This window comes from Panthera tigris, chromosome C1, assembly GCF_018350195.1.
Source record: "Panthera tigris isolate Pti1 chromosome C1, P.tigris_Pti1_mat1.1, whole genome shotgun sequence".
In the NCBI taxonomy this organism is placed as follows: domain Eukaryota; kingdom Metazoa; phylum Chordata; class Mammalia; order Carnivora; family Felidae; genus Panthera; species Panthera tigris.
Window position 1 is genome coordinate 42,382,469 of NC_056667.1, and position 25,332 is coordinate 42,407,800.

At 37.1% G+C, this 25,332-nt stretch overlaps 1 protein-coding gene across 5 annotated transcripts in view; it reads left to right on the plus strand.

Annotated features, from left to right (window-relative positions):
• SCP2 (sterol carrier protein 2) overlaps positions 1-25,332 on the plus strand; it is a 125,375-nt gene that overhangs the window by 42,048 nt on the left and 57,995 nt on the right. For all 5 annotated transcript variants that reach the window (XM_007077188.3, XM_042997201.1, XM_042997200.1 and 2 more), the window contains 4 exons: positions 3,758-3,844; positions 5,232-5,382; positions 6,989-7,136; positions 16,997-17,104. In XM_007077188.3, coding sequence (XP_007077250.1) covers positions 3,758-3,844; positions 5,232-5,382; positions 6,989-7,136; positions 16,997-17,104 — 494 coding nt within the window. The remainder of the gene's footprint in view (positions 1-3,757; positions 3,845-5,231; positions 5,383-6,988; positions 7,137-16,996; positions 17,105-25,332) is intronic.

Consider the following 25,332-nt stretch of genomic DNA (forward strand, 5'->3'; position numbering starts at 1 on the left):
CTTCCTCAGTGTCCCATATGAATTGCAGATGAGTTGAGGATGAACAGAATGCTGCGTCCTTACTGTCTCTTGAACTCATCCCTTCTTTCTGTCTTTAACTTCCAATTCCCTACTCTAGGCCCTTAGCATTTCTTGCCTTAATTATTGCTCTCATCTCTTAGTTTAGTTGCTTTTGATAATGCCCTTTACCATCCCTTTTGTGTACCATAGCCTTCTTGTTTAAATACAAGTCTGATTGTTACACTCCAGCTTAATATCCTTTAGTAGTTCCTCAATGTTTTTAGTGTAAAATGTAAATACCATATACTGGCCTTTCATGAGCTGATCTTTGTTTATTTCTCTTGCTCCATCTTTGTCACCTTGTGACTACATTTCCTCCCAAACTTCATGCCCTAGCTTCAGTGAGCTACTTTAACTCAAGAGGCTTTGTGTATCCTGATTCTTTTGCCAGTAATTCTCTGTCTCCTCCTTCCTCTTATTTGCTAACCCCAGAGGGAAAGCTCCCTCTGGTATCTGGGTCTGATGCTCATCCTGTGTGCTTTCGTGGCACTCTGTATAACATTTCTGTCGTGGTATTTATCATATTGTATTTATTTGCCAGAGATTCATACTGAGTTCCTTGAGGGTAAGGACTATGCCCATGTCCCACATGCCTACCACAGGATCTGGCACAAATTAGGTGTTTTATGGAAGTTGGTGATGATCAAAGTTAACTTTAGAAGAAAAGGTACAGATACTAGTATGCAGATCTAAGTTACATGGGCTTTATTTCTAAACATTTGAATTGCTGTTCATTTCCATACCAGTTGAAGTTTGCTTATAGACTTTCCTTTGTGGTGTCTACTGCTTCTGCTATTTTTGCCAGAGCAGTTTCTGAAATCATCTCATTTTATTGTTAGAGGAGCCAAAGGGGATAAAAATAAGTTTCTTCTTTGCAGTGGTTAAGTTTCTTTTTCACAGAAAGGAAATGCGCTTTGAAGTATGCAGATAATTTATTACAGGTTTTCTACATTTACTTAAGAACTCCATTAGCCTTCATTAAAAGTAATTGTATAATATCATCCCCACAAAAGGCTGAATTGCAAGTAATTTTGTTTTGCTCTTAAGGAACTAGTATTTAATAATTCTCTAGGTGGTGGTGGTGGTGGTGGTGGTGGTGGTGGTGGTGGTATTACATTTTAACCCCCAACTGATCTGGCACCAACTGGGTATACTGCAATTCAATTCTGGCACTAACCACCCGAGTTGATGCAGACCCCAGGAATTAAGAACTTAGTCCTCTGCAAGACTGCCCTCACTTAAGATGCCAGCCACAAGTAGGGTCTCCAGGCCACCTGTACTTCTGACCAACTGACTATAAATACAGGGGTTTCCATGACCTCTCAGGTTTGATAATTCATTAGAGTTCCTCACAGAATTCAGGAAAGTGCTATACTTATGATTACAGTATTATTATAAAGTATACAGCTCAGGAACAGCCAAATAAAGAGGCACATAAGGCAAAGTCTGAGAGGGTTCCTAAAGCAGAGCTTCTGTACCTTCTCCCCATGGAGTCAGGACACATTACCCTCCTGGTATATGAAGGTACTCACCACCAGGAAGCTTCAGCAAGCTTCAGTGTCCAGAGTGTTTACTGGGGCTTTATGCAGATGTACTTGATTAAATCATTGACACAAGATTGAACTCAATCTCCTGCCCCTCCCTTCTCCTTAGGGGTCAAACTGGCTCAAAAGTCCTAACCCCTATATTCACACAGTTGGTGTTTCTGGTGACCAGCACCCTCCCCCCATACAGTTAACAGGGAGCCCACTATAAGTCACCATATTAGCATAACAAAGACACTCCTGTCACTCAGGAAATTGCACAGGTTTTAGAAGCTCCATGCTAGGAAGCCAGGATGAAGATTAAACACATTTTTATTTTACAACATATTGTATTTTGGAGTTCAGATTTTTAAAAAATTCAGTTCAAACAACTTACTTATTAAAGGTTGAAACTTCAAGCTGTATTACAAAGCTGTAGTCATCAACACAGTATGGTACTGGCACAAGAACAGACACATAGATCAGTGGAACAGAATAGAGAACCCAGAAATGGACCCACAAACTTATGGCCAACTATCTTTGACAAAGCAGGAAAGAATACCCAATGGAAAAAAGACAGTATCTTCAGCAAATGGTGTTGGGAAAAGTGGACAGTGACATGCAGAATGAACCTGGACCACTTTCTTATACCATACACAAAAATAAACACAAAATGGATGAAAGACCTAAACATAAGACAGGAAGTCATCAAAATCTTAGAGGGGAAAATAGGTAACAACCTCTTTGACCTCAGCCACAGCAACTTCTTACTTGACATGTCTCCAGAGGCAAGAGAAATAAAAGCAAAAATGAACTATTGGGACCTCATCAGGATAAAAAGCTTCTGCACAGCGAAGGAAACAATCAACAAAACTCAAAGGCAACCAACAGAATGGGAAAAGATATTTGCAAATGACATATCAGATAAAGGGTTAGTATCCAAAATCTATAAAGAACTTATCAAACTCCACACCGAAAAAACAAATAATCCAGAAAAGGAATGGGCAAAAGACATGAATAGACACTTTTCCAAAGAAGACGTCCAGATGGCTAAGAGACACATGCAAACATGCTCAACATCACTCATCATCAGGGAAATACAAATCAAAACCACAATGAGATACCACCTCACACCTGTCAGAATGACAAAAATTAACAACTCAGGCAACAACAGATGTTGACGAAGATGCAGAGAAAGAGGATCTCTTTTGCACTGCTGGTGGGAAAGCAAACTGGTGCGGCCACTCTGGAACACAGTATGAAGGTTCCTCAAAAAATTAAAAATAGAACTACCCTATGACCCAGCAATTGCACTAAGTATTTATCCAAAGGAAAGACGAGTGCTGGTCCAAAGGGGCACATGCACCCCAATGTGTATAGCAGCACTATCAACAATAGCCAAAGTATGGAAAGAGCCCAAATGTCCATCAATGGATGAATGGATAAAGATGTGGTATATATATACAATGGATTTGGCGATCAAAAAGAATGAAATCTTGCAATTTGTAACAATGTGGATGGAACTAGAGTGTATTATGCTAAGCGAAATAAGTCAGTCAGAGAAAGACAAATATCCTATGATTTCACTCATGTGTGGAATTTAAGATACAAAACAGATGAACATAAGGGAAGGGAAGCAAAAATGTTATAAAAACAGAGAAGGGAGACAAGCCATAAGAGACTCTTAAATACAGAGAACAAACTGAGGGTTGCTGGCAGGGGGTTGGGTCGGGGGAAGGGCTAAAGGGGTGAGGGGCATTAAGGAGGACACTTGTTGGGATGAGCACTGGGTGTTACATGTAAATGATGAATCATTAAATTCTATTCCTGAATGTATTATTACACTATATGTTAACTAACTTGGATTTAAGTTAAAAATAAATAAAAATTAAAAAATAAAAGAAAATCTTATATTAATAGAACAGTCAAAATATATTAAATGAAGATGCCTATAGTAGTAGCAGTTTTAGTGTAGCGCTTATTATATTACTCATAATAACCATAATAAAAAGTTAATATTTATTGAAAAAAAAGGTTGAAACTCTTCATAAAAGCCTATCTTTTGTTTGTAAAAATAATATTTACATATTATTCTTTGACTTCTGGATCAGAACATTTTCAACAAAAATTAAAACTGCTACTTCGTATTCTATAACTACTTATTTTGTATTTAGGAATTCCCAGTTCCAAAAGGAATACAGTTTAGACGAAGTGATGAAATCTCGAGAAATTTTTGATTATTTGACTATCTTACAATGTTGGTAAGAAAACCACATTTTAATATTTAATAGAAGTAACTGCTCCATCTGGGTATATCTGTAACTGTATCTGCTTGCATAGAGCTCCTACTAATGGAGTCCTCACTCTGGCGTGCCCTTACTTCCTATTCCTTTTTTTTTTTTTTTTTTGAGAGAGAGAGAGAGAGAGAGAGAGAGAGAGAGAGAGAGTGAGAACGTGCACATGTAGGAGCAGAGGGAGAGAGAAAGAGAGAATCTTAAGCAGGTTCCACGTTCAGCACTGAGCCTGAGCTCAGCATAGAGCCTGAAGTGGGGCTTGAAGTGGGGCTCAGTCCCACGATCATGAGATCATGACTTGAGCTGAAATCAAGAGTCAGATGCTTAACTGACTGAGCCACCCAGGGGCCCCTTTACTTCCTATTCCTATCTGGAGACAGACTGTCTTTTCTCTTGGAAAATTATGTACTTCATTTCCTTCATTCTTGAGCTCTACCTACTTTTTAAAAATTGTATTTTATTCATTTAAATGTGGCTTAGGAGGCCAGTAGAGTCCAGAGTTTCTCCCTTGAGCATTTTGTTTTCTCTACTGTATGCTTCTATCTTAGGAAATGTTACTCAGTTATAGTAGCTAAGAGTAAACATAAAATAGGAAAAATGAAAACAAGAAAAAAATAGCTCTAATAATAATAATAGTTGCATCTTGAAAATTGCTTGACAATATCTGTTTCCCAGAAGGTTGAATTGGTACTGTATAGCTCCTGCTTATCACCTGGAAGACCCTGGTAGGATGCAATTGAACAAATGGGGTCAGCTTTTATCTGTTGCAATATGAAGGTCTGCCCATTTATAAAGTCCAGCTGAACTCAGAGAAGTCTTCTTGTGTTTGCCACTTTCCTTCACAGCTTTGCTATAAGGAAAAAATCTATTTTGAGGAGATCTCTTAACTAAACCCCACCTTCTGGTTTGGACTTTCTGGTATTTCCTATTCTCTCCTTTCCAAGTTTCAAAAGGATTCCAAGACTGATTATTTGGAGATAACAATGTTAGAGCTAGTTAGGCCTATGGTAGATTTTTATTGTACTATAATAGGAAAAACCTTGTTGACTCCTCAGAAGTCACCAGAAGATGCCTTATGCATCTGCAAAGGTAAATTCAGGATTCTTTGCATTAAGAATGTTTTGGGAGAGACCCTTACAGACCAAGCAGTGGCTGATAGTGTTTAAATTCTTGATAGAGATTCAGTTCTCAGGTGGGAAGCATGTATAATTTTTAACTGTAGATTTCACAAAGAAGACAGTGCAATGACCAGCAAGCATAATCAGCTTTTCTTTCCACATAGAAAGAACTGTTGGTCTGAAATCCTAAGGTAGAGGTGCACTGGGTGTAAATGATTATTTTTACCTCCTCTTAGTCCCACTTCAGATGGTGCTGCAGCGGCAGTTTTGGCTAGTGAAACATTTGTCCAGAAATATGGCCTAGAATCCAAAGCTGTGGAAATTGTGGCACAAGAGATGGTAACTGATTTTCCAAGCTCATTTGAAGAAAAAAGCATTATTAAAATGGTATGTCTGAGATTCTATTTTATTTATCAATCGAGGGCTTTCTGTTTTAAAATTTCAAGGTGACCTCATGTTGTCATTAGCTCTGGAAGTTATTTACTTGAAAAAAATCAGTCCAGAATATTTAATATTATAATCCATCCTTAAGAATCTGTTAAGGGAAAATAACTGATGAGAACATATGCTTCTTGTGATAGAGCCATAAATGCACTTTTAATTAACTAGATATACTATTTTGGTGGGTTTTTTTTTTTTTTTTTTTTTGAGTTGACTGGATATGCCCAGAACTCCTTTCTTACAGAGTTAAGGGGAAGACAAGGATATTTTCAGGGAACTTTCTTGACCTTAGCACTTTAAAAATCTTGATTAAAGATTGAGTAAATGTGGAAGAAGTTAAAAAATGACAATTCAGACCTAGAGTTAGTTGAATATTTGAAGATATACACATACATATTTAAAAATGTACCCGTGCACGTATACACAAATGTATAACAATGATAAGGTAATTAGAGTTTACAAAATGATTTTACAGCAATGCTTTGAATTTGAAAATGTCTCAATAACTTGCCCAAGATCACAAAGCTGGGATGTGGTTGAGGTGGAACTTCTCAGGTTTTCTGTGTAATACATTTACACCACAATTTTATGACTTGGAGAGTTTGCTTGTTATTGTCTGAGACCAAAGGGGTGTTAAGAGCATGGGTTTGGAAAAATGTTATCCTATATGATTTTTTAGAAGAAGATTGTTTGTTTTCACATAGAAATTCCTTATATTTTTAGTGTATCTGAATCATAATGATCTATTGCTCAATCTCTTCAAACTATTTACCACAACAACACATTGTGGTTTGACTGAGTTTTTATAACTGTGCAAGATATGGCCTAAGGAATTTTAAGTCCTTTTTATATACTTATTTAAAATTCTGTTTGTTTGTTTTTTCGGGCACCTGGGTGGCACAGCATCCAACTTTGGCTCAGGTCATGATCTCACAGTTCATGAGTTTGAGTCCTGCGTCGGGCTCTGTGCTGACAGCTTAGAGCCTGGAGCCTGCTTTGGATTCTGTGTCTCCCTTTCTCTCTGCCCCTCCCCTGCTTGCACTCTGTTTCTCTTTCTCTCAAACATAAATAAACATTTTTTTAAATTCTGGTTTTTTTCTTATATTTTTTTAAGTTTATTTATTTATTTTGAGAGAGAGAGTGAGAGAGAGCAGGGAGGGGCAGAGAGGGAGAGACAGAATCCCAAACAGGCTCCATGCTCTTGGTGAGGAGCCCTGATGTGGGGCTCGAACTCACAAATCATGAGATCATGTCCTGAGCCAAGATCAAGAGTTGGATGCTTAACCGACTGAGCCACCCAGGTGCCCCTAAAATTCTGTTTTTTATACTATACAATTTAATATGTACATTCTCCATCCTGAATATTCTTTTATTTAGACTTTCTATGTAATAGAGAATCATTCTAAGATTTGATTATTAATCTCAACTGAGATTTTAATTTGTATAGTCAATTTTCAACTGTAAAGGTTATACATGTTAATCTCTCAGAAATCTTATATAAAAGTCCCAGTTTTGATGCCCTTAACTTACTTATATGTGGTTTTGGTTTTAGGTTGGCTTTGATATGAGCAAAGAAGCTGCTAGAAAGTGCTATGAGAAATCTGGCCTGAGACCAAGTGATATTGATGTCATAGAACTTCATGATTGCTTTTCTGTCAATGAACTCCTTACTTATGAAGCACTGGGACTCTGTCCAGAAGGTAATATCTTTGGTGAGATGCAGATTAACTTAGTAAAGTCACTGAGGACATTTCAGTTTTGCCATTAAAAAAAGGAATTCACTAATTGCCTTTCCTTTCATGTTGACTCTGCCATACTGTGCAAAGTAAATGTAAGCTATCCCAATACTGGACTTTTTAGAGCATGTAGTCTTGGATAATACCACCACTGAGGTAATAGGTTATACAAATAATTTGTATTATGTGTATCAGAGGAACTTAGAATGAACTGTTAAGTAAAAAAAAAAAAAAAAAAAAAAAAAAAGGATAAACATTACATACGTACTTCCAAATATTTCATATTGTATTTTTTTTTTCCCAGAGAGGGAGCATGAGCTGGGGGAGAGGGGTAGAGGGAGAGAGAGAGAGTATCTTAAGCAGGCAACACGGTCAGTATAGAGCTGGACATGGGGCTGGAGCCCATTACCCTGGGATCATAACCTCAGCCGAAATCAAGAGTTGGGCACCTCAACTGACTGACCCACCCAGGTGCCCCTTGTTTTTTTTTTTTAAGTTTATTTATTTATTTTGAGCGAGAGCGTGCCCATGCATGAGAGCTGGGAAGGGGCAGAGAGGGAGGGAGAGAGAGAATCGCAAGCAGGCTCTATGCTAATGTGGAGACCAGTGCAGGGCTTGATCCCACGAACTCTGAGATTCTGACTTGAGCCGAGATCAAGAGTTGGATGCTTAACTGACTAAGCCACCCACGTGCCCCCATATTGTGTTTGAATAAAGACTTGCAGAAAGGAAAATGCGAAAACTAGTTGGTGAGATCTGGAGGATTTTTTTTCTTTTCTTTTATAAAAAGGTTGTATTATTTTTCATTACCATAAGCAGTGTATGAGAGTTTGAGTTGCTTCACATCCTCACCAATATTGATATGGTCAGTTTTAAATGTTTTAGCCACTCAAAAGAGTATGTGATGTCCTGCAGCATTCAGATGAGAAAAAGAAATAAACGGCATCCAGATTGGTAAGGAAGAAGTAAAACTGTCACTATTTGCAAATGACATGATGCTATATATAGAAGACTCTAAAGACTCCACTAAAAAAACTATTAGAACTAATAAGTAAACTCAAGAAAGTTGCATGATACAAAATGAGCATACAGAGATCTCTTGCATTTCTATACACTAATAATGAAGTAGCAGAAAGAGAAATTAGGGAAACAATTCCATTTACAATTATACCAAAAAGAATAAAGCACCTAGGAATAAATTTAACCAAGGAGGTGAAAGTGTTTTATACTCTGAAAATTATAAGACATAGAGGAAAGAAACTGAAGATGACACAAACAAATAAAGAGATATACCATGCTTATGGACTGGAAGAATGAATATTGTGAAAATATCCATAAGAATATTCCCAGAGGAATCTATAGATTCAATGTAATCCCTATTAAGATACCAATAGTATCTTTCATAGAACTAGAACAGATACTTCATTTTTTTTAATGTTTATTTTTATTTTTGAGAGAGAGAGAGAGCACAAGGTGGGAAGGGACAGAGAAAGAGGGACAGAGGGTCCAAAGCAGGCTTCTTGCTGACAGTGTCAAGCCCAATGTGGGGCCTGAACTCACGAACCTCGAGATCATGACCTGAGCTGAAGTCAGACGCTCAACCAACTGAGCCACCAAGGTGTACCTAGAACAGATCATTCTAAAATTTGTATAGAACTATAAAGGGCCTCAAATAGCCAAAGCAATCTTGAGAAAGAAGAATAATAGCTGGAGGTATCCCAATCTCTGATTTCAAGATATACTACAAAACTGTAGTAATCAAAACGGCATGACACTGGCATAAAAATAGGCACATAGATCACTGGAAGAGGAGAGCCCAGAAATAAACCCACTTCTTGTATGGTCAATTAATTTACAACTAAGGAGGCAAGAATATACAATGGGAAAAGACAGTCTCTTCAGTAAATAGTGCTAGGAAAACTGGACAGCTACATTAGACCACTTTCTTACACCATACACAAAAATAAACTCAAAATGGATTAAAGACCTAAAGTTCAGACCTGAAACCATAAAACTTTTAAAAGAAAACATAGGTGGTAATCTCTTGGACACATTAACCTTAGCAACATTTTATTTTTTTTTATAAATTTTTTTTTTTAACGTTTATTTATTTTTGAGACAGAGCATGAACGGGGGAGGGGCAGAGAGAGAGGGAGACATAGAATCTGAAGCAGGCTCCAGGCTCTGAGCCATCAGCCCAGAGCCTGACGCGGGGCTCAAACTCACGGACCACGATCGTGTCCTGAGTTGAAGTCGGACGCTTAACCGACTGAGCCACCCAGGCACCCAAACCTTAGCAACATTTTAATGGATATGTCTCCTCAGGCAAGGGAAACAAAAGCCACAATAAACTTTTGGGACTACACCAAAATAAAAAGCTTTTACACAGCAAAGGAAGCTATCAACAAAACAAAAAGGCAACTTCCTGAATGGGAGAAGATATTTGCAAATGATGTATCTGATAATGAGTTAATGTCCAACATATATAAAGAATTTATACAAGTCAACATGAAAAAACCCAAATAATCTGATTAAAAAGTGGGTAGAGGACCTGAATAGGCATTTTTCCAGAGAAGACATACAGATGGCCAACAGACACATGAAAAAGATTGTGAACATCACTCGTCATCAGAGAAATGCATATCAAAGCCGCAATGAGATACCACTTCACATCAGTCACAATACCGAATATCAAAAAGACAAGAAATAAGTGTTGGCAAGGATGTAGAGAAAAGAGAACACTTATGCGCAGTTGATGGGAATATAAATTGTTATAATCACGGTGGAGAACAGTATGGAAGTTCCTCGGAAAATTTAAAAAAATGCACCTGGGTGCTTCAGTTGTTAAGCATCTGACTTCAGCTCAGGTCATGATCTCACAGTTTATGAGTTTGAGTCCCACATTGGGTGAGCTTGAGCCCCGCATTGGGTGAGCACTAGCCATGCTTTGGGTGAACAGGAGCCCTGCTTTGAGTGAGCCCCGCTTCTCTCTCTCTCTCTCTCTTTCTTCCCTTTCTCCCTCTCTCTGCCCCTCCTGGGATTCTCTCGCGCGCGCTCTCTCTCTCTGCCTCTTGTTCACTTGTGCCCTCTCTCTCTCTCTCTCTCAAAAATAAATAAATAAATAAAAAATAGAAACATCATGCAATCCAGTAACCCACTACTAGGTATTTACCCAAAGAAAGCAAAAACACTAATTTGAAAAGATATATGCACCCCTATGTTTATTGCAGCATTATTTACCACAGCCACAATATGGGAACAACCCAAGTGTCCATCAGTAGATGACTGGATAAAGATGGGGTGTGTGTGTGTGTGTGTGTGTATGTGTGTGTGTGTGTATATATACACACACACACACATATATATATACACACACACACACACATATATGTACATATGTATACATGTATACATATATATACATATACATACACACACACATATATATACATATATATATGTATCTATATATACATATATATTTACAATGGAATATTACTTGGCCATAAAAAAGAATGAGATCTTGCCATTTGTGACAACGTGGATAGATGTAGAGGGTATTATGCTAAGTAAAATAAGTCAGACAGAGAAAGTCTAGTTTTCTTCTCTTCTTGGTTTTGGCATTAGAGTTACGTTGGCCTCATAAAACAAATTGACCATTCTATATTTTCTGTAACCATTCTATATTTTCTGACAAAGTTTGTGTAACCTAAAGAATTTACCAGTGTAATCAAGTAGTTTTAAGTTTTCTTTTTGGGAAAGTTGTTGATAAAAAAATTTAATAGATATGGGGCTCTTCAGATTTTCTGTGTCTTCCAGTGTCTATCAATTTTTTAAGTTGTATTTTTAAAGAAATTTACCCATTTCATTTAAGTTGTCAAATTTATTGTCTGAACTTGTGTGAAATATTCTCATATTATTCTTTTTTTTTGTTTATTTATTTAGAGAGAGAAAGTGTGAGAGAAAGCAACCATGAGTGGGGAGGGGCAGAGAGAGAGAGAGAGAGAGAGAGAGAGAGAGAGTCCCAAGCAGCTCCATGCTGTCAGCACAGAGCCTGACTTGGGGCTCTATCCCACAAACTGTGAGATCATGACCTAAGCTGAACTCAAGAGTCAGATGCTTAATCATTTTAAACATTTAAAAAAATTTTGAACTGAATAATTATGAAATATATCAAATTTTGTAGAAGGTAGCTAAAATACTGCTTAGAGGAAAATGTGCAACTTTAAATACTTACATTTGAAAAGGAGAAAGATCTAAAATAAATGACCTAAGTTTCTCTTGTAAGAAACTTAAAGAAAGCCAAAGTAAACCCAAAGTTAAAGAAAGTTAAAATTGAAGAGCCAAAATCAATAGAATGGAAAAAACAGACAATAAAGGAAATTAACAAAGCCAAAGCTGAATCTTCATAAAGCTCAACAAAACTGACAAACCTCTACCTAGATAGATCAAGAAAAAAGAAGAACACCAATCTCCAATACAAGGAATAAAAAAGAAGTTATCACTATAGATCCTATAGACATTAAAAGAATAATAGGAGAGGGACACCTGGGTGGCTCAGTTGGTTAAGTGTCCAACTCTTGATTTCGGCTCAGGTCATGATCTCGCATTTCGTGAGATTGAGCCCCACATTGGGCTCTGTGCTGACACCATGGAACCTGCTTGGGATTCTCTCTCCCTCTCTCTCTGCCCCTCCCTCCCTCAAAATAAATAAATAAACATTAAAAAAATTTAATATCCAGGTATTTAGAATTTTCCTGGATATATTACTGTTAATTGCTTTCTAATTAATTGTGCTATAGTAAGAGAATACACTTTGATTTTGATCCTTTCAAATTTATGATTTTTATTTTATGGCTCAACATGTGGTATATATTGGTGAATTTATCTATCATTGCACTTGGAAATTATGCAGATTCTGCAGTTATCAGATGTAATGTTCTAAACATATCAATTAAATTGAGATGATTGATAGGATTTTTCAGATCTATGTCTCTAATGATTTATTTGTTTTGCTGTTATCATTTGCTGAGAGGGGTGTTAAGATCTCCTACATAAATTGTGGAATGGTCTCTCTCCCTTCTAGTTCTATCAATTTTTGCTTTATTTTGCAAGCACAAGCACATTTATAGTTGTATATCTTCTGTTTTTTTCATTATGAATATCTTGCTTTATGTCTGGTTATAGTCTTTGTTTAGAAGTCTCTTTTTGTCTGACTAACATAGTTGCTCCAGCCTTTTTATGCGTACTGTTTGCATGATATATATTTTCTATTCATTAGCTTTTAATCTATTTATGTTGTTTATCTGTATAAGGTATATCTCTTGTAGGTAGTAGTGTATCATTTTTTAGCTTTTGTCAATTTCTACCTTTTTACTGGAGTATTTAAATCTGCTCTAATACAGTAACCATTAACTATATGTAATTATTGAATCCTTGAAATGTGGCTGTTCCAAATTGAGATGTGTTGTGTGAAGTACACATTGGATTTTGAAAACTTAATATGAAAAATAGAATGTACAGTGTTAATTTTTTTACTGCTTTCATGTTAAAATGAAATAGTTTGGATATATTGGGTTAAATAAAATGTATATTAAACAATTATATGTTAGAAAATTTTAAAGTACATATGTGATTTGCATTATATTTCTGTTGGACAGTGTGACTTAGATTATTAAGATCATTAACTTGACCATTTTTATCTCTTACCTGTTGTGCTCTCTGTTTTTTGTTCTGTTCTCCCTCTCCTGCTTTCTTTTGGATTATTTGAATATTTTTATTTTATGTTTTTATTTTTTGGTTTTAAATGTATATTTTTATTTCTTAAAGATAGTTTTTAAAAAAAGTTTATTTATTTATTTTGAGAGACAGAGAGAGCACATGGGGAGGGGCAGAGAGAGAGGGAGAGAGTGAATACCAAGTAGGCTCCACACTGTCAGTACAGAGCCTGATGTGGGGCTCAAACTCACAAACTGTGGGACATTGACCTGAGCTGAAATCAAGAGTCAGAGGCTTAACTTCCTGAACCACCCAGGTGATCCTATTTATTTCTGAGAGAGAGAGAGAGAGAGAGAGAGAGAGAGAGAGAGAGAGAGAGAGAGAATTCGTGCGTATAAGTGGGGGAGAGGTAGAGAGGGAGAGAGAGAATCCCAAGCAGGCTCCACACTGTCAGTGCAGAGCTGGATGCAGGGCTTGATCCCATGAATTGTGAGATCATGACCTGAGCCAAAGTCAAGAGTCAGATACTTAACCAACTAAGCCACCCAGGCACCTCTATTTGAATATATTTAGTATGAATTTTATTTTGTGTATTGGACTTTGGCCATATCTCTTTAGTTAGTTTCTTTGTTTTTTAATTTAATTGTATTGTATTGTATTGTATTGTATTGTATTGTATTGTATTGTATTGTATTGTATTTTCAAGTTAGTTAACATACAGTATAGTCTTGGCTTTAGGAGTAGAACCCAGTGATTCATCTCTTACATATGACACCCAGTGCTCATCCCGAGAAGTGCCTTCCTTAATGCTCATCTGCCACCCATTTAACACCCCCAGTTTTTTTGGTTTTTTTGTTTTAGTGGTTGCAGGATTTCTTAACCTCAATGTTGTTGATGAATTAGATTATTCTTGGTCTTGGGGGTTGTGTATTGCAGGAAGTTTAGCAGCATTCCTGGTTTCTACCCACTAAATGCCTAATACCTCTAATACATAGAAATAAGGGATCCTCTTCTCTGCCTCTCTCCTCTGTGAACTTTCTCTTTTACTCTCTGACCTGTATGGGTTTCTTTTCCTCATTCCTCTGGTTAGAAAAATGGAGTTTCTGTTAGAGTTTTGGCTACCTATGCTTACCCTGCTGCCAGTAATGCTCAGGATGGTGCTCACCCTTGGAACAAAGCTGTTGAGAGAGCCTAAAAAGAGAAAACTTGGAATTTACCCTTGTATAGTGGCTTCTCCAAGTTTTAACTCTCCATGATTCCCCTGTGTTTGTTGACTTTTCAGAGTCTTCAAGTAGTTGTTTTTTGTATTTTATCTAGTGTTTTATATTGTAAACAGTGGGAGACATAGGCTATAGTGAATATATATGCTATGCTGCCTTAGTAGAACTGGAACATAATCTCAAGGTTTTAAATATATATACATTTTGATATATGATGATGACTTTCAAAATTATATCCCTAGCTTACACCACTTCCCTGATCTCTAGACTTATATGTCCAGCTGCCTATTTTTCAAGAGTTTTTTGGATGTCTCATTAGCATCTCAAATCCAAGTCCAAATTGAGCTTCTGCTGTGACCCAGACTTCCTCCTTCCTCAGTCTTCCCCATTCTCCTTTTGCTCCAGTTCTCTCATTCTTTCATAGCCCCCTTGGAATCCATCTCTAAGTCCTGGTGGCTATGGACTCTGCCTTCTAAATATATCCAGAATACAACCATATCTTACCACTTTTTATCACTACCAGCCTAGTCCAGACCACCGTTATTTCTCACTTACATTATTGCAGTAGTCTCATAACTGGCACCCCTTCTTCTGCCTTGTCTCCTTATGGTTTATTTTCTATAATGAAGCTTTCATGGTTCTGTTAAAAGCATACAGCAGATCAATATCATTCCTCTGATCGTCTCGTTCAGGAGTAAAAGCCAAATGTGATCGGTCCTTTTTATTCCCCTCTCACATCTTTCTGACTTCTACATCTCCGACTCTTTTACTTTGCTGCAGCTGCATTGGGCTCTTTCCTCAAACACTCCAGACTTACTTCTAGCTCAGGGCCTTTCTTTGTTCCACATATCCATATGATTTGCTCCCTTATTCCCTTAAGGTCTTTGACCAAATGTCAAAGTGGAAGACTTCTCCCATAACTTGGTTTAAAATGTGAACTCCTTACCCTGTCTTTTTGGTCCCAACACTTACTGTACCCCCTTTCCTGCCTTTACCCCACCCCATGGTTCTTATCACCACTCTGTTATATATCTTACTTTCATTACATATTGTCTGTCTCTTCCTTACACCTCTCCTGACAGTGAAGTTAATTCCATTAGAATGGGGATATTTGCTTCATTATTGCTGTATCCCCTAGCTTCCAGTGCAGTTTTGGCACATAATTGCTTTCTATTTATTTTCTTATCGGTGGCCCATAAGAATGGTTGTTATAGTACTTTCATCTCTGGATCACTTTTAGTTGATGGGCTCAAGATATTGCCAGTGGAATCTTCTAATACTTAATAGGTTGTATATATTATAAAAAAGAAAATGCAGTGAATTATTCCATTCTTGGGGTTGGTTTGTATTCAGTCTGCTATTACTTGGTATAGTAACAATATTTAGGAGTTCTAAAAGCAGTAATGGCAGGTAGAATACCTGTTATGACCAGAGCCTTGTATCAGGCTCTATGTCAGAAACACCAAAAAATAAAAGAATACCTCAGTGGATGGTTTTTAATCTACAACCTAGATTTAAAGTGAAATTAGAAGTGTTAGTCATAGGGGTTTCTGGGTGGCTCAGTCAGTGGAGCATGTGACTTTTGATCTCAGGATTGTGAGTTTGAGCCCTACATAGGGTGTAGAAATTACTTAAAAATAAACTCATAAAAAAAAAAAGAAGTGTGAGTCATAAAAAATTTTGTGATTAGTGTGTTTCATTTTACCAATAGAGAAACTCTTTGGTTTTTGAAGGCAATAAAATATATTGGTTAAGAACATGGGCTATGAAGCCAGGCTGCCTGATGATTAATCCTAGATTAGTCCCCTGCTGTTGCCTTGGCTAGTTACTTAACATCTATGTGACTGTTGCCTCATCTGTAAAATGGGAATGATAACACATACTTCATAGTGTTGAGGATTAAATTATGTAGATATATGTAATAATTAGAACAAGGCCTGACACAAAGGGAGTACATAAAAGCTATTAGCCATCTCTGACAGTACCATAACCACCATCTTTCTTTGGAGGTTCCACTTCATTATCAGAAATACCAGCTGGAAGAATATTTTATAGCCTACATGGATTTTTATTTACTCCTTAACCACCTGGAAGAATGACCAGAGAGTTGATAGAAATGTTGAAGCCACCAAGCATGTAATTTTCATTTTCTTTTAAGCTTATGCTTATGGCTCAACAGTATTTTCATCTACTTCATTTCATCCCTTCATTTCATGTCCCATGCTCTCCCCTCGGCTTGCTGGGAATGTTTATAGATCATATAACAGTGCAATTGAAAATAAAAATGAATACATTGGGCACAATTATGGATTTTTAAAGCTGATGCAATTATTTTAGTTATAGTATTGGATCCACTTCCATTCTTCGGGGTCTTTGAATCTCTGTTATATTTGTAGCAATTTTGGAAGCCAGAGAGCTCTTAAGAAATTCTAAATAGGAACTCTGTTTAATGTATGAAATGTTCTTAAAATATAAATCTTTATTACTCAGTATTTATTATGTAGCTTTTAGAAGTGCTTATATCAGGGGGTGCCTAGGTGGCTCAGTTGGTTAAGCATCCAACTTCGGCTCAGGTCATGATCTCACTGTTTGTGGGTTCAAGCCCTGTGTCAGCTCTGTGCTGACAGCTCAGAGCCTGGAGATTGCTTTGGATTCTGTGTCTCCCTCTCTCTCTGCCCCTCCCCCATACTCTCTTTCTCTCTCAAAAATAAATAAACATTAAAAAATTTTTTTAAAAAAGAAGTGCTTATATCAGTTTGATATTAGTTTGAACTGTTAAGAAATGTTTACTATAAGAAGATCTTGGCTATACTGAAATTAAAAAAAAAAACGTATCATTTGGACCAATGTTATTTTTAACCTTTGTGAATATTATTTTTCCTTTAGGGCAAGGTGGAAAACTGGTTGATAGGGGAGATAATACTTATGGAGGAAAGTGGGTCATAAATCCTAGTGGTGGATTGATTTCAAAGGGACATCCACTGGGAGCTACAGGTAATACTACACACACATTTCCTAATTTTTTTGTTATCATTTTTTATATAAGTGTGAATTGTTTAGCCATTGATTTGAATGAAGAATTGTATTCTCTGAACCTGGTAGCCAGTGCTTTAAATGATTATTTAGTCATGTTATTTTAAATTTTCCTTTAAGTATAGTGCATTTTAATAATCTTAACTGATGAAAATTTGAATTAGGTGAAACTCTAAATTCAATATACATATATTTTTTAAAATATTTTTTTAATGTTTATTTATTTTGAGAGAGAGAGAGAGCGAGCGTGCAAGCAGGGGAGGGCTCAGAGAGAGAGAATCCTAAGCAGGCTCCACACTGTCAGTGCAGAGCCTGATGTGGGGCTCGAACCCATGAACCATGAGATCACAACCCGAGCCCAAGTCAGGCATCTAACTGACTGAGCCACCCAGGTGCCCCAACATACAATATTTTTTAAGTTTGATTATTTTCAAATAGGTGTACAATTTAAATTAAAATGTTCCAAATAGAGATCTTGCTAGACCTGCTGGATGGATAAGAATAAGTTGAAATGAGCACATTATTTGTATGTAGTTGTATATGTGGTTGGTGTTACATGGAAATTTTTTTCTCTGGAGAATTGGACTAGAAGTTATGAAATAAGAATTTTACTTTGACTTTACTGCTGATTGGCCATGTGACTATTTTGATTAGTTATCAATTAGTCAGTTAATCACTTTGAATCTTAGTTTCCTTAATTGTAAAATGAAATTATACCAGAAAAGTTTATAAAATAATTTAGTACTAAAATCTGGGATTTGTTTTTATGAAGATAGCTGAGCTTTGTATTTTTTCATATTGTCTTATATATTAAATATTTTATAAATTATTACAAATTCCAAAATAGAGAAGTTAGAATTAACAGTGTATTCATTATAGCAATTAACTGGTTTATTTTTCTTTACCACTTAAATTTAGTAAGCTTATTATCTAGTGAATAGATACTTGTAAACAGAGAGTAAGAGATAGGTAGACAAATGTGCACACATAGATAGTTGCAGTAGAAGGTGCCACCTTGTTATTTATTTTGTCTGGTTTGTTCTTTGGTTCTTTTCTCTTTTTTGTGCTTTTTGTTCATTGGGTTTTTTTTAGTATTTTATTTTCTCTTTTCTGTTGAATTATTTCTTTTTCTTATTTCTTAGTGGTTGCTGTAGAATGTGCAACATACCTCTTTAATTTAACCACAGTCTACCTTCAAATAATGTTATGCCATTTTACATATAATGTAAGGGACTTTTACAACAGCATATTTCCAAGCACTTCCAAAATATTTGTAAACCCCACAGTATACTATTGTTGTTATTGCTCTGAACAATCCACTATATTTCGAAGTAATCTGAAAATGAGGGGAATGAGAGTGATATTACTGGGAGTGACAGAATAACAATATCTGACAAATACTCTCCTTTATAAAAGTACTAAGAACACTTGCAAAAATTATCAAGACTGGGGCGCTTGGGTGGCTCAGTTGGTTAAGCCTCCAACTCTATCTCAGCTCAGGTCTTGATCTCAAGGTTGTGAGTTCAAGCCCCACATTGGGCTCCGCACTGGGTGTGAAGCCTACTTAAAAAAAAAATTGTCAAGATCAAGTTTTTACAGAACTCTGGAAATTAACCAAACGGTTGCAACAATCTGGGGGAACATTTTTAAAAACAGTCTGCTGAATCTCCATAAGAACACTAAGCTTTAATGGCATTTTGACTTGCTCTAATACCACTCCCCTTTGCCCCAGCTCCATGGTAGTCTTGAAAGCAGTAGCCTGCAATCATGGTAGAAACCAGCAGCCTGGCCAGCACTGGAGGAGTCAAAATGGAATTGGAGTTCTTTCAAAGCCCCATTCTTAGAGAAATGTCATTATTTGACCTGTCTGACAGTTCCCTGGTAAACCATTCTTAAAATGCTTGTCTTTAAGTAACCTGACACAGAACTTGCAGAGTATTTTCTCCAGAATCACTTGTTAAGAATAATTAACAACAATTGGCTTAACAACATAGCTGCCTGAGGTGCTGATAATTGGGACAAAAGACCCAACCAAAAACCTTAAAAGAAAAAACCGGGGAATGAGATGTCTATTAAGGGTCTTTGAAAAGATCTGACATGTCCCTAAGAATCTAGAACACCCAGTATATACATGAAGATTGTATGTATGTTCAAGGCTTTCTTCATGCTCAGAAAAGACCTAACAAGATCTTTTTTTTTTTTTTAATTTTTTTTTTTCCAACGTTTTTTATTTATTTTTTGGGGACAGAGAGAGACAGAGCATGAACGGGGGAGGGGCAGAGAGAGAGGGAGACACAGAATCGGAAACAGGCTCCAGGCTCCGAGCCATCAGCCCAGAGCCTGACGCGGGGCTCGAACTCACGGACCGCGAGATCGTGACCTGGCTGAAGTCGGACGCTTAACCGACTGCGCCACCCAGGCGCCCCATGACCTAACAAGATCTTAAGCTCTTACCTCTGGCTAACCTTGGGGCTCTGCGCAATTGGGAAGTAGAGGCTAAGGTGAAGTTGTAAACTGCCTGGCTGAGTGCCCCAATACACACACACACACACACACACACACACACACACGCAGCTTCAGCAAAAACTGGGAGACTTATTAGTTCCAGACACTTAAGAAAATCTCTGTCCAGCCATTAGCTAACCACTAAGGTAACCAAGAAGAAAATATAATGATCAATTGTGACAAAGAATATAGACTTTACAGAATCAGTTTGGAAAAGTCAACAACAACAAACTCTGAGAAAGGGGAAGAATCTGATTTCTAGAGGTGCCATATTGTATTATATAAAATAGCCAGTTTTTAACAAAAAAATGTGAGACATGCAAAGAAACAAGAAAGTATGGCCCATACATAGGGGAAAAACAGTCAATAGAAACTGAGGTAGGCCAAGCTTTGAATTTACTAGACAAAGACAATCATCTACTTAAGTGTGTTCAAAGAATTAAAGGAAGCTATATCTAAAGAACTAAAGGAAAGTGTCACAACCAAATAGAAAATATCAATTACTAGGTAGAAATTATAGAAAAGAACCAAATATATTCTGGCATTGACAAGTATAGTAACTGGAATGAAAAATTCACTAGAGGGTCTCAATACCAAATATGAGCAGGCAGAAGAAAAAATCAGTAAAAGTTTTAGGTAAGTCAATTGAAATTATCCAGGCTGATGAACAGAAAAAAAAAAAAAAAAAGGAAGAAGAAGGAGAAAAATGAACAGAGCCTCAGAGACCTGTGGGACCCCAGCAACACTAACAGCATAAACGTAGTGACCTCAGAAGGAGAGGAGAAAAAGGGGCAGAGAGAATATTTGAAGAAATAATGGCTGATAACTCCCCAAACTTGAGGAAAAAACATTTATATGCATATTGAAGAAGTTCAACAAACTTCAAGTAGGAATATCTCAAAGAGATTTACACTTAGACACATCATAGTCAAACTGTTGGAAGTAAAAGTATATTGAAAACATCAAGGGAGAAGATTCATCATGTACAAGCATTCCTCAGTAAGGCTTAACAGCTGATTTTGTTTCAGAAACTATTGAAGCAGTGTGATGAAAGAAAGTGCTAAGGAACAATTCTGTATTCAGTGAAACTACCCTTTAAAAATGAAGGAGGGGGCACTGGGTGGCTCAGTCAGTTGAGCAACGGACTCTTAATTTCAGTTTAGGTCATAATCTCATGGTTCATGGAATCGAGCCCCATGCCAGGCTCTGTGCTGACAGCATGGAGCCTGCTTGGAATTCTCTCTCTCTGTCTCTCTCTGCCCCTCCCCGACTAGCACATGCACATGTGTGTGCATGTGGGTATGTACTCTGTCTCTATAAATATTAAAAATAAATAAATAAAAATGAAGGAGAAATGAAGACATTCCCAGATAAACAAAAATTGAGAGAATTTATCATTAGACCTCTCCTATAAGAAATCCTTTATAAAGAGATAGTGAAATGAAAGAACACTATATATAGCAATCCAGGCCTTCCTAAAGAAGGAAGAAAGGTCTCAGATACACAACCTAACCTTACACCTTAAAGAGCTGGGAAAAGATGAGCAAATAAAACCCAAAACCAGCAGAAGACAGGAAATAATAAAGATTAGAGCAGAAATTAATGCTATTGAAGCCAAAGCAAACAAACAAACAAAACAAACAAACAAACAAACAAAAAAAACCCCAGTAGAACAGATCAATGAAACCAGAAGCTGGTTCTTTGAAAGAATTAACAAAATTGATAAACCCCTAGCCAGTTTGATCAAAAAGAAAAAGGAAAGGACCCAAATAAATAAAATCAAGAATGAAACAGGAGAAATCACAACCAACACAGCAGAAATAAAAACAATAATAAGAAAATACTATGAGCAATTATACACCAGTAAAATGGGCAATCTGGAAGAAATGGACAAATTCCTAGAAACATATACACTACCAAAACTGAAACAGGAAGAAATAGAAAGTTTGAACACACCCATAACCAGTAAAGAAATTGGATTAGTAATCAAAAATCTCCCAAAAAACAAGAGCCCAGGGCCAGATGGCTTTCCCCGGGGAATTCTACCAAAGATTTAAGGAAGAGTTAACACCTATTCTCTTGAAGCTGTTCCAAAAAATAAAAATGGAAGGAAAACTTCGAAACTCTTTCTATGAAGCCAGCATTACCTTGATTCCAAAACCAGACAAAGACCTCACTAAAAAGGAGAACTATAGACCAATTTCCCTGATGAACATGGATGCAAAAATCCTCAAGATATTAGCCAACTGGATCCAACAATACATTAAAAAAATTATTCACCACGACCAAGTGGGATTTATACCTGGGATGCAGGACTGGTTCAATATTCGCAAAACAATCAATGTGATTCATCACATCAATAAAAGAAAGGACAAGAATCATGTGATCCTCTCAATAGATGCAGAGAAAGCATTTGACAAAATACAGCATCCTTTCTTGATAAAAACCCTCGAGAAAGTAGGGATAGAAGGATCATACCTTGAGATCATAAAAGCCATATATGAAAGATCCAACACTAATATCATCCTCAATGGGGAAAACTGAGAGCTTTCCCCATAAGGTCAGGAACAAGACAGGGGTGTCTACTCTCGCCACTGTTATTCAACAAAGTATTAGAAGTCTTAGCCTCAGCCATCAGACAACACAAAGATATAAAGGCATCCAAATTGGCCAGGAGGATGTCAAACGTTCACTCTTTGCAGATGACATGATACGCAAATGGAAAACCCAAAAGATTCCACCAAAAAACTGCTAGAACTGATTCATGCATTCAGCAAAATTTCAGGATATAAAATCAATGCACAGAAATTGGTTGCATTCCTATACACCAACAATGAAGCAACAGAAAGAGAAATCAAGGAATCGATCCCATTTACAATTGTACCAAAAACCATAAAATGCCTAGGAATAAATCTAACCAAAGAGGTGAAATATCTATACACTGAAAACTATAGAAAGTTTATGAAAGAAATTGAAGAAGAAACAAATAGAAAACAAATGGAAAAATGTTCCATGCTCCTAGGTAGGAAGAACAAATATTATTAAAATGTCAATACTACCCAAAGCAATCTACATAGTCAATGTAATCCCTATCAAAATAACACCAGCATTCTTCACAGAGCTAGAGCAAACAATTCTAAAATTTGTATGGAACCAGAAAAGACCCTGAATAATCAAAGCAATCTTGAAATAGAAGACCAAAGCAGGAGGCATCACAGTCCTGGATTTCAAGCTGCATTATAAAGCTGTAATCATCAAGACAGTTTGGTACTGGCACAAAAACAGACACTCAGATCGATGGAACAGAATAGAGAACCCAGAAACGTACCCACAAACATATGGCCAACTATCTTTGACAAAGCAGGAAAGAATATCCAATGGAATAAAGACAGTCTCTTCAGCAAGTGGTGCTGGGAAAACTGGAAAGTGACATGCAGAAAAATGAACCTGGACCACTTTCTTACACCATACACAAAAATAAACTCAAAATGAATGAAAAACCTCAATGTAAGACAGGAAGCCATCAAAATCCTTGAGGAGAAAGCAGGCAAAACCTCTTTGATCTTGGCCCTAGCAATTTCTTACTCAACATATCTCTGGAGGCAAGGGAAACAAAAGCAAAAATGAACTATTGGACCTCATAAAAATAAAAAGCTTCTGCACAGCATCCTTTGCTTAACAATCAGCAAAACTAAAAGGCAGCTGACAGAATGGGAGAAGATGTTTGCAAATGACATATCAGATAAAGGGTTAGTATCCAAAATCTATAAAGAACTTATCAAACTCCACACCCAAAAAATCCAAAAAATAATCCAGTGAAGAAATGGGCAAAAGACATGAATAGACACTTTTCCAAAGAAGACATCCAGATGCCAACCGAGACATGAAAAAATGTTCAACTTCACTTATCATCAGGAAAATACAAATCAAAACCACAATGAGATACCACCTCACACATGTCAGAATGGTTAACGTTAACAACTCAGGCAACAACAGATGTTGGTGAGGATGTGGAGAGAGAGGATCTCTTTTGCACTGCTGGTAGGAATGCAAACTGGTCCCATACTCTGGGACACAGTATGGAGGTTCCTCAAAAAATTAAAAATAGAGGGGCGCCTGGGTGGCTCCGCTGGCTATGCAACTGACTTCAGCTCAGGTCATGGTCTTGCGGTTTGTATGTTCGAGCCCTGCGTCAGGCTTTGTGCTGACAGCTTAGAGCCTGGAACCTGCTTCAGATTCTGTGCCTCACTCTCTCTGCCCCTCCCCCACTCACACTCTGTCTCTCTCTCCTTCAAAAATAAATAACACTAAAAAATTAAAAAAAATTAAAAGTAGAACTACCCTACAACCCAGCAGTTGAACTACTAAGTATTTATCCAAAGGATATAGGTATGCTGTTTCGAAGGGACACATGCACCCCAATGTTTATAGCAGCACTATCAACAATAGCCAAAGTATGGAAAGAGCCCAAATGTCCATCAATGGATGAATGGATATAGAAGATGTGGTATATCTATACAATAGAGTATTACTCGGCAATCAAAAAGAATGAAATCTTGCCATTTGCAACTATGTGGATAGGAACTAGAGGGTATTATGTGAAGCGAAATTAGTCAGAGAAAGATAAGTATCATATGACTTCACTCATATGAGGACTTTAAGACACAGAACAGATGAACATAAGGGAAGGGAAGCAAAAATAATATAAAAACAGGGAGGGGGACAAAACATAAGAGACTCTTAAATATGGAGAGCAAACAGAGGGTCACTAGAGGGGTTGTAGGAGGGGGGATGGGCTAAATGGGTAAGGGGCATTAAGGAATCTACTCCTGAAATCACTGTCGCCCTATATGCTAACTAACTTGGACATAAATTAAAAAAAATAAATAAATAACAGCAGGAATAAACCCATAGCAAAATGAGAAAAAAAAAAAAAAGAAAACACTAGACAGTGGAATAAAGAGCATATGAAGAAATACAGAGCATTAGTAGTAGCATTAGTAGTAGGTGTATTTGTAAATATAAAGACAATAGCAGTACATTATTTTGGCATGTTTCTCCCCTCCTGTCCAGCTGCATGAAGCAATAATCTGAGTTGATAGACATACAATGCATAAAAATGTTATTTGTATGACAGTGACAACACAAAGGAGGGTGGAGGTAACATAGCTGACCATTTTTGTATACTATTGAAGTTAAGTTGGAGGGGCACCTGGGTGGGTTAGCCAGTTAAGCGTCTGACTTGGGCTCAGGTCATGATCTCACAGTTCGTGAGTTTGAGCCCTGTGTCTGGCTCTGGGCTTACAGCTCAGAGCCTGGAACCTGCTTTGGATTCTGTGTCTCCCTCTCTCTCTGACTCTCCTACATTCATTCTCTATCTCTCTCTCTCAAAAAAAATAAACATTAAAAAAAAAAAGAAATTATGTTGGTATTAATTCAAACTAGGTTGGTATAAATTAAGATGTTAATTGTAATTCCTAGAGTAACCACTAAAAAATAGCTTTCAAACATAGGAAAGAGCACCGCCTGGGTGGCTTAGTTGGTTAAGTGTCCAACTTCAGCTTAGGTTATGATTTCATCCTTCGTGGGTTCAAGCCCTGCATTGGACTCTGTACTGACAGCTCAGAGCCTGCAGCCTGCTTTGGATTCTGTGTCTCCCTCTCTCTCTGCCCCTCCCCTGCTTT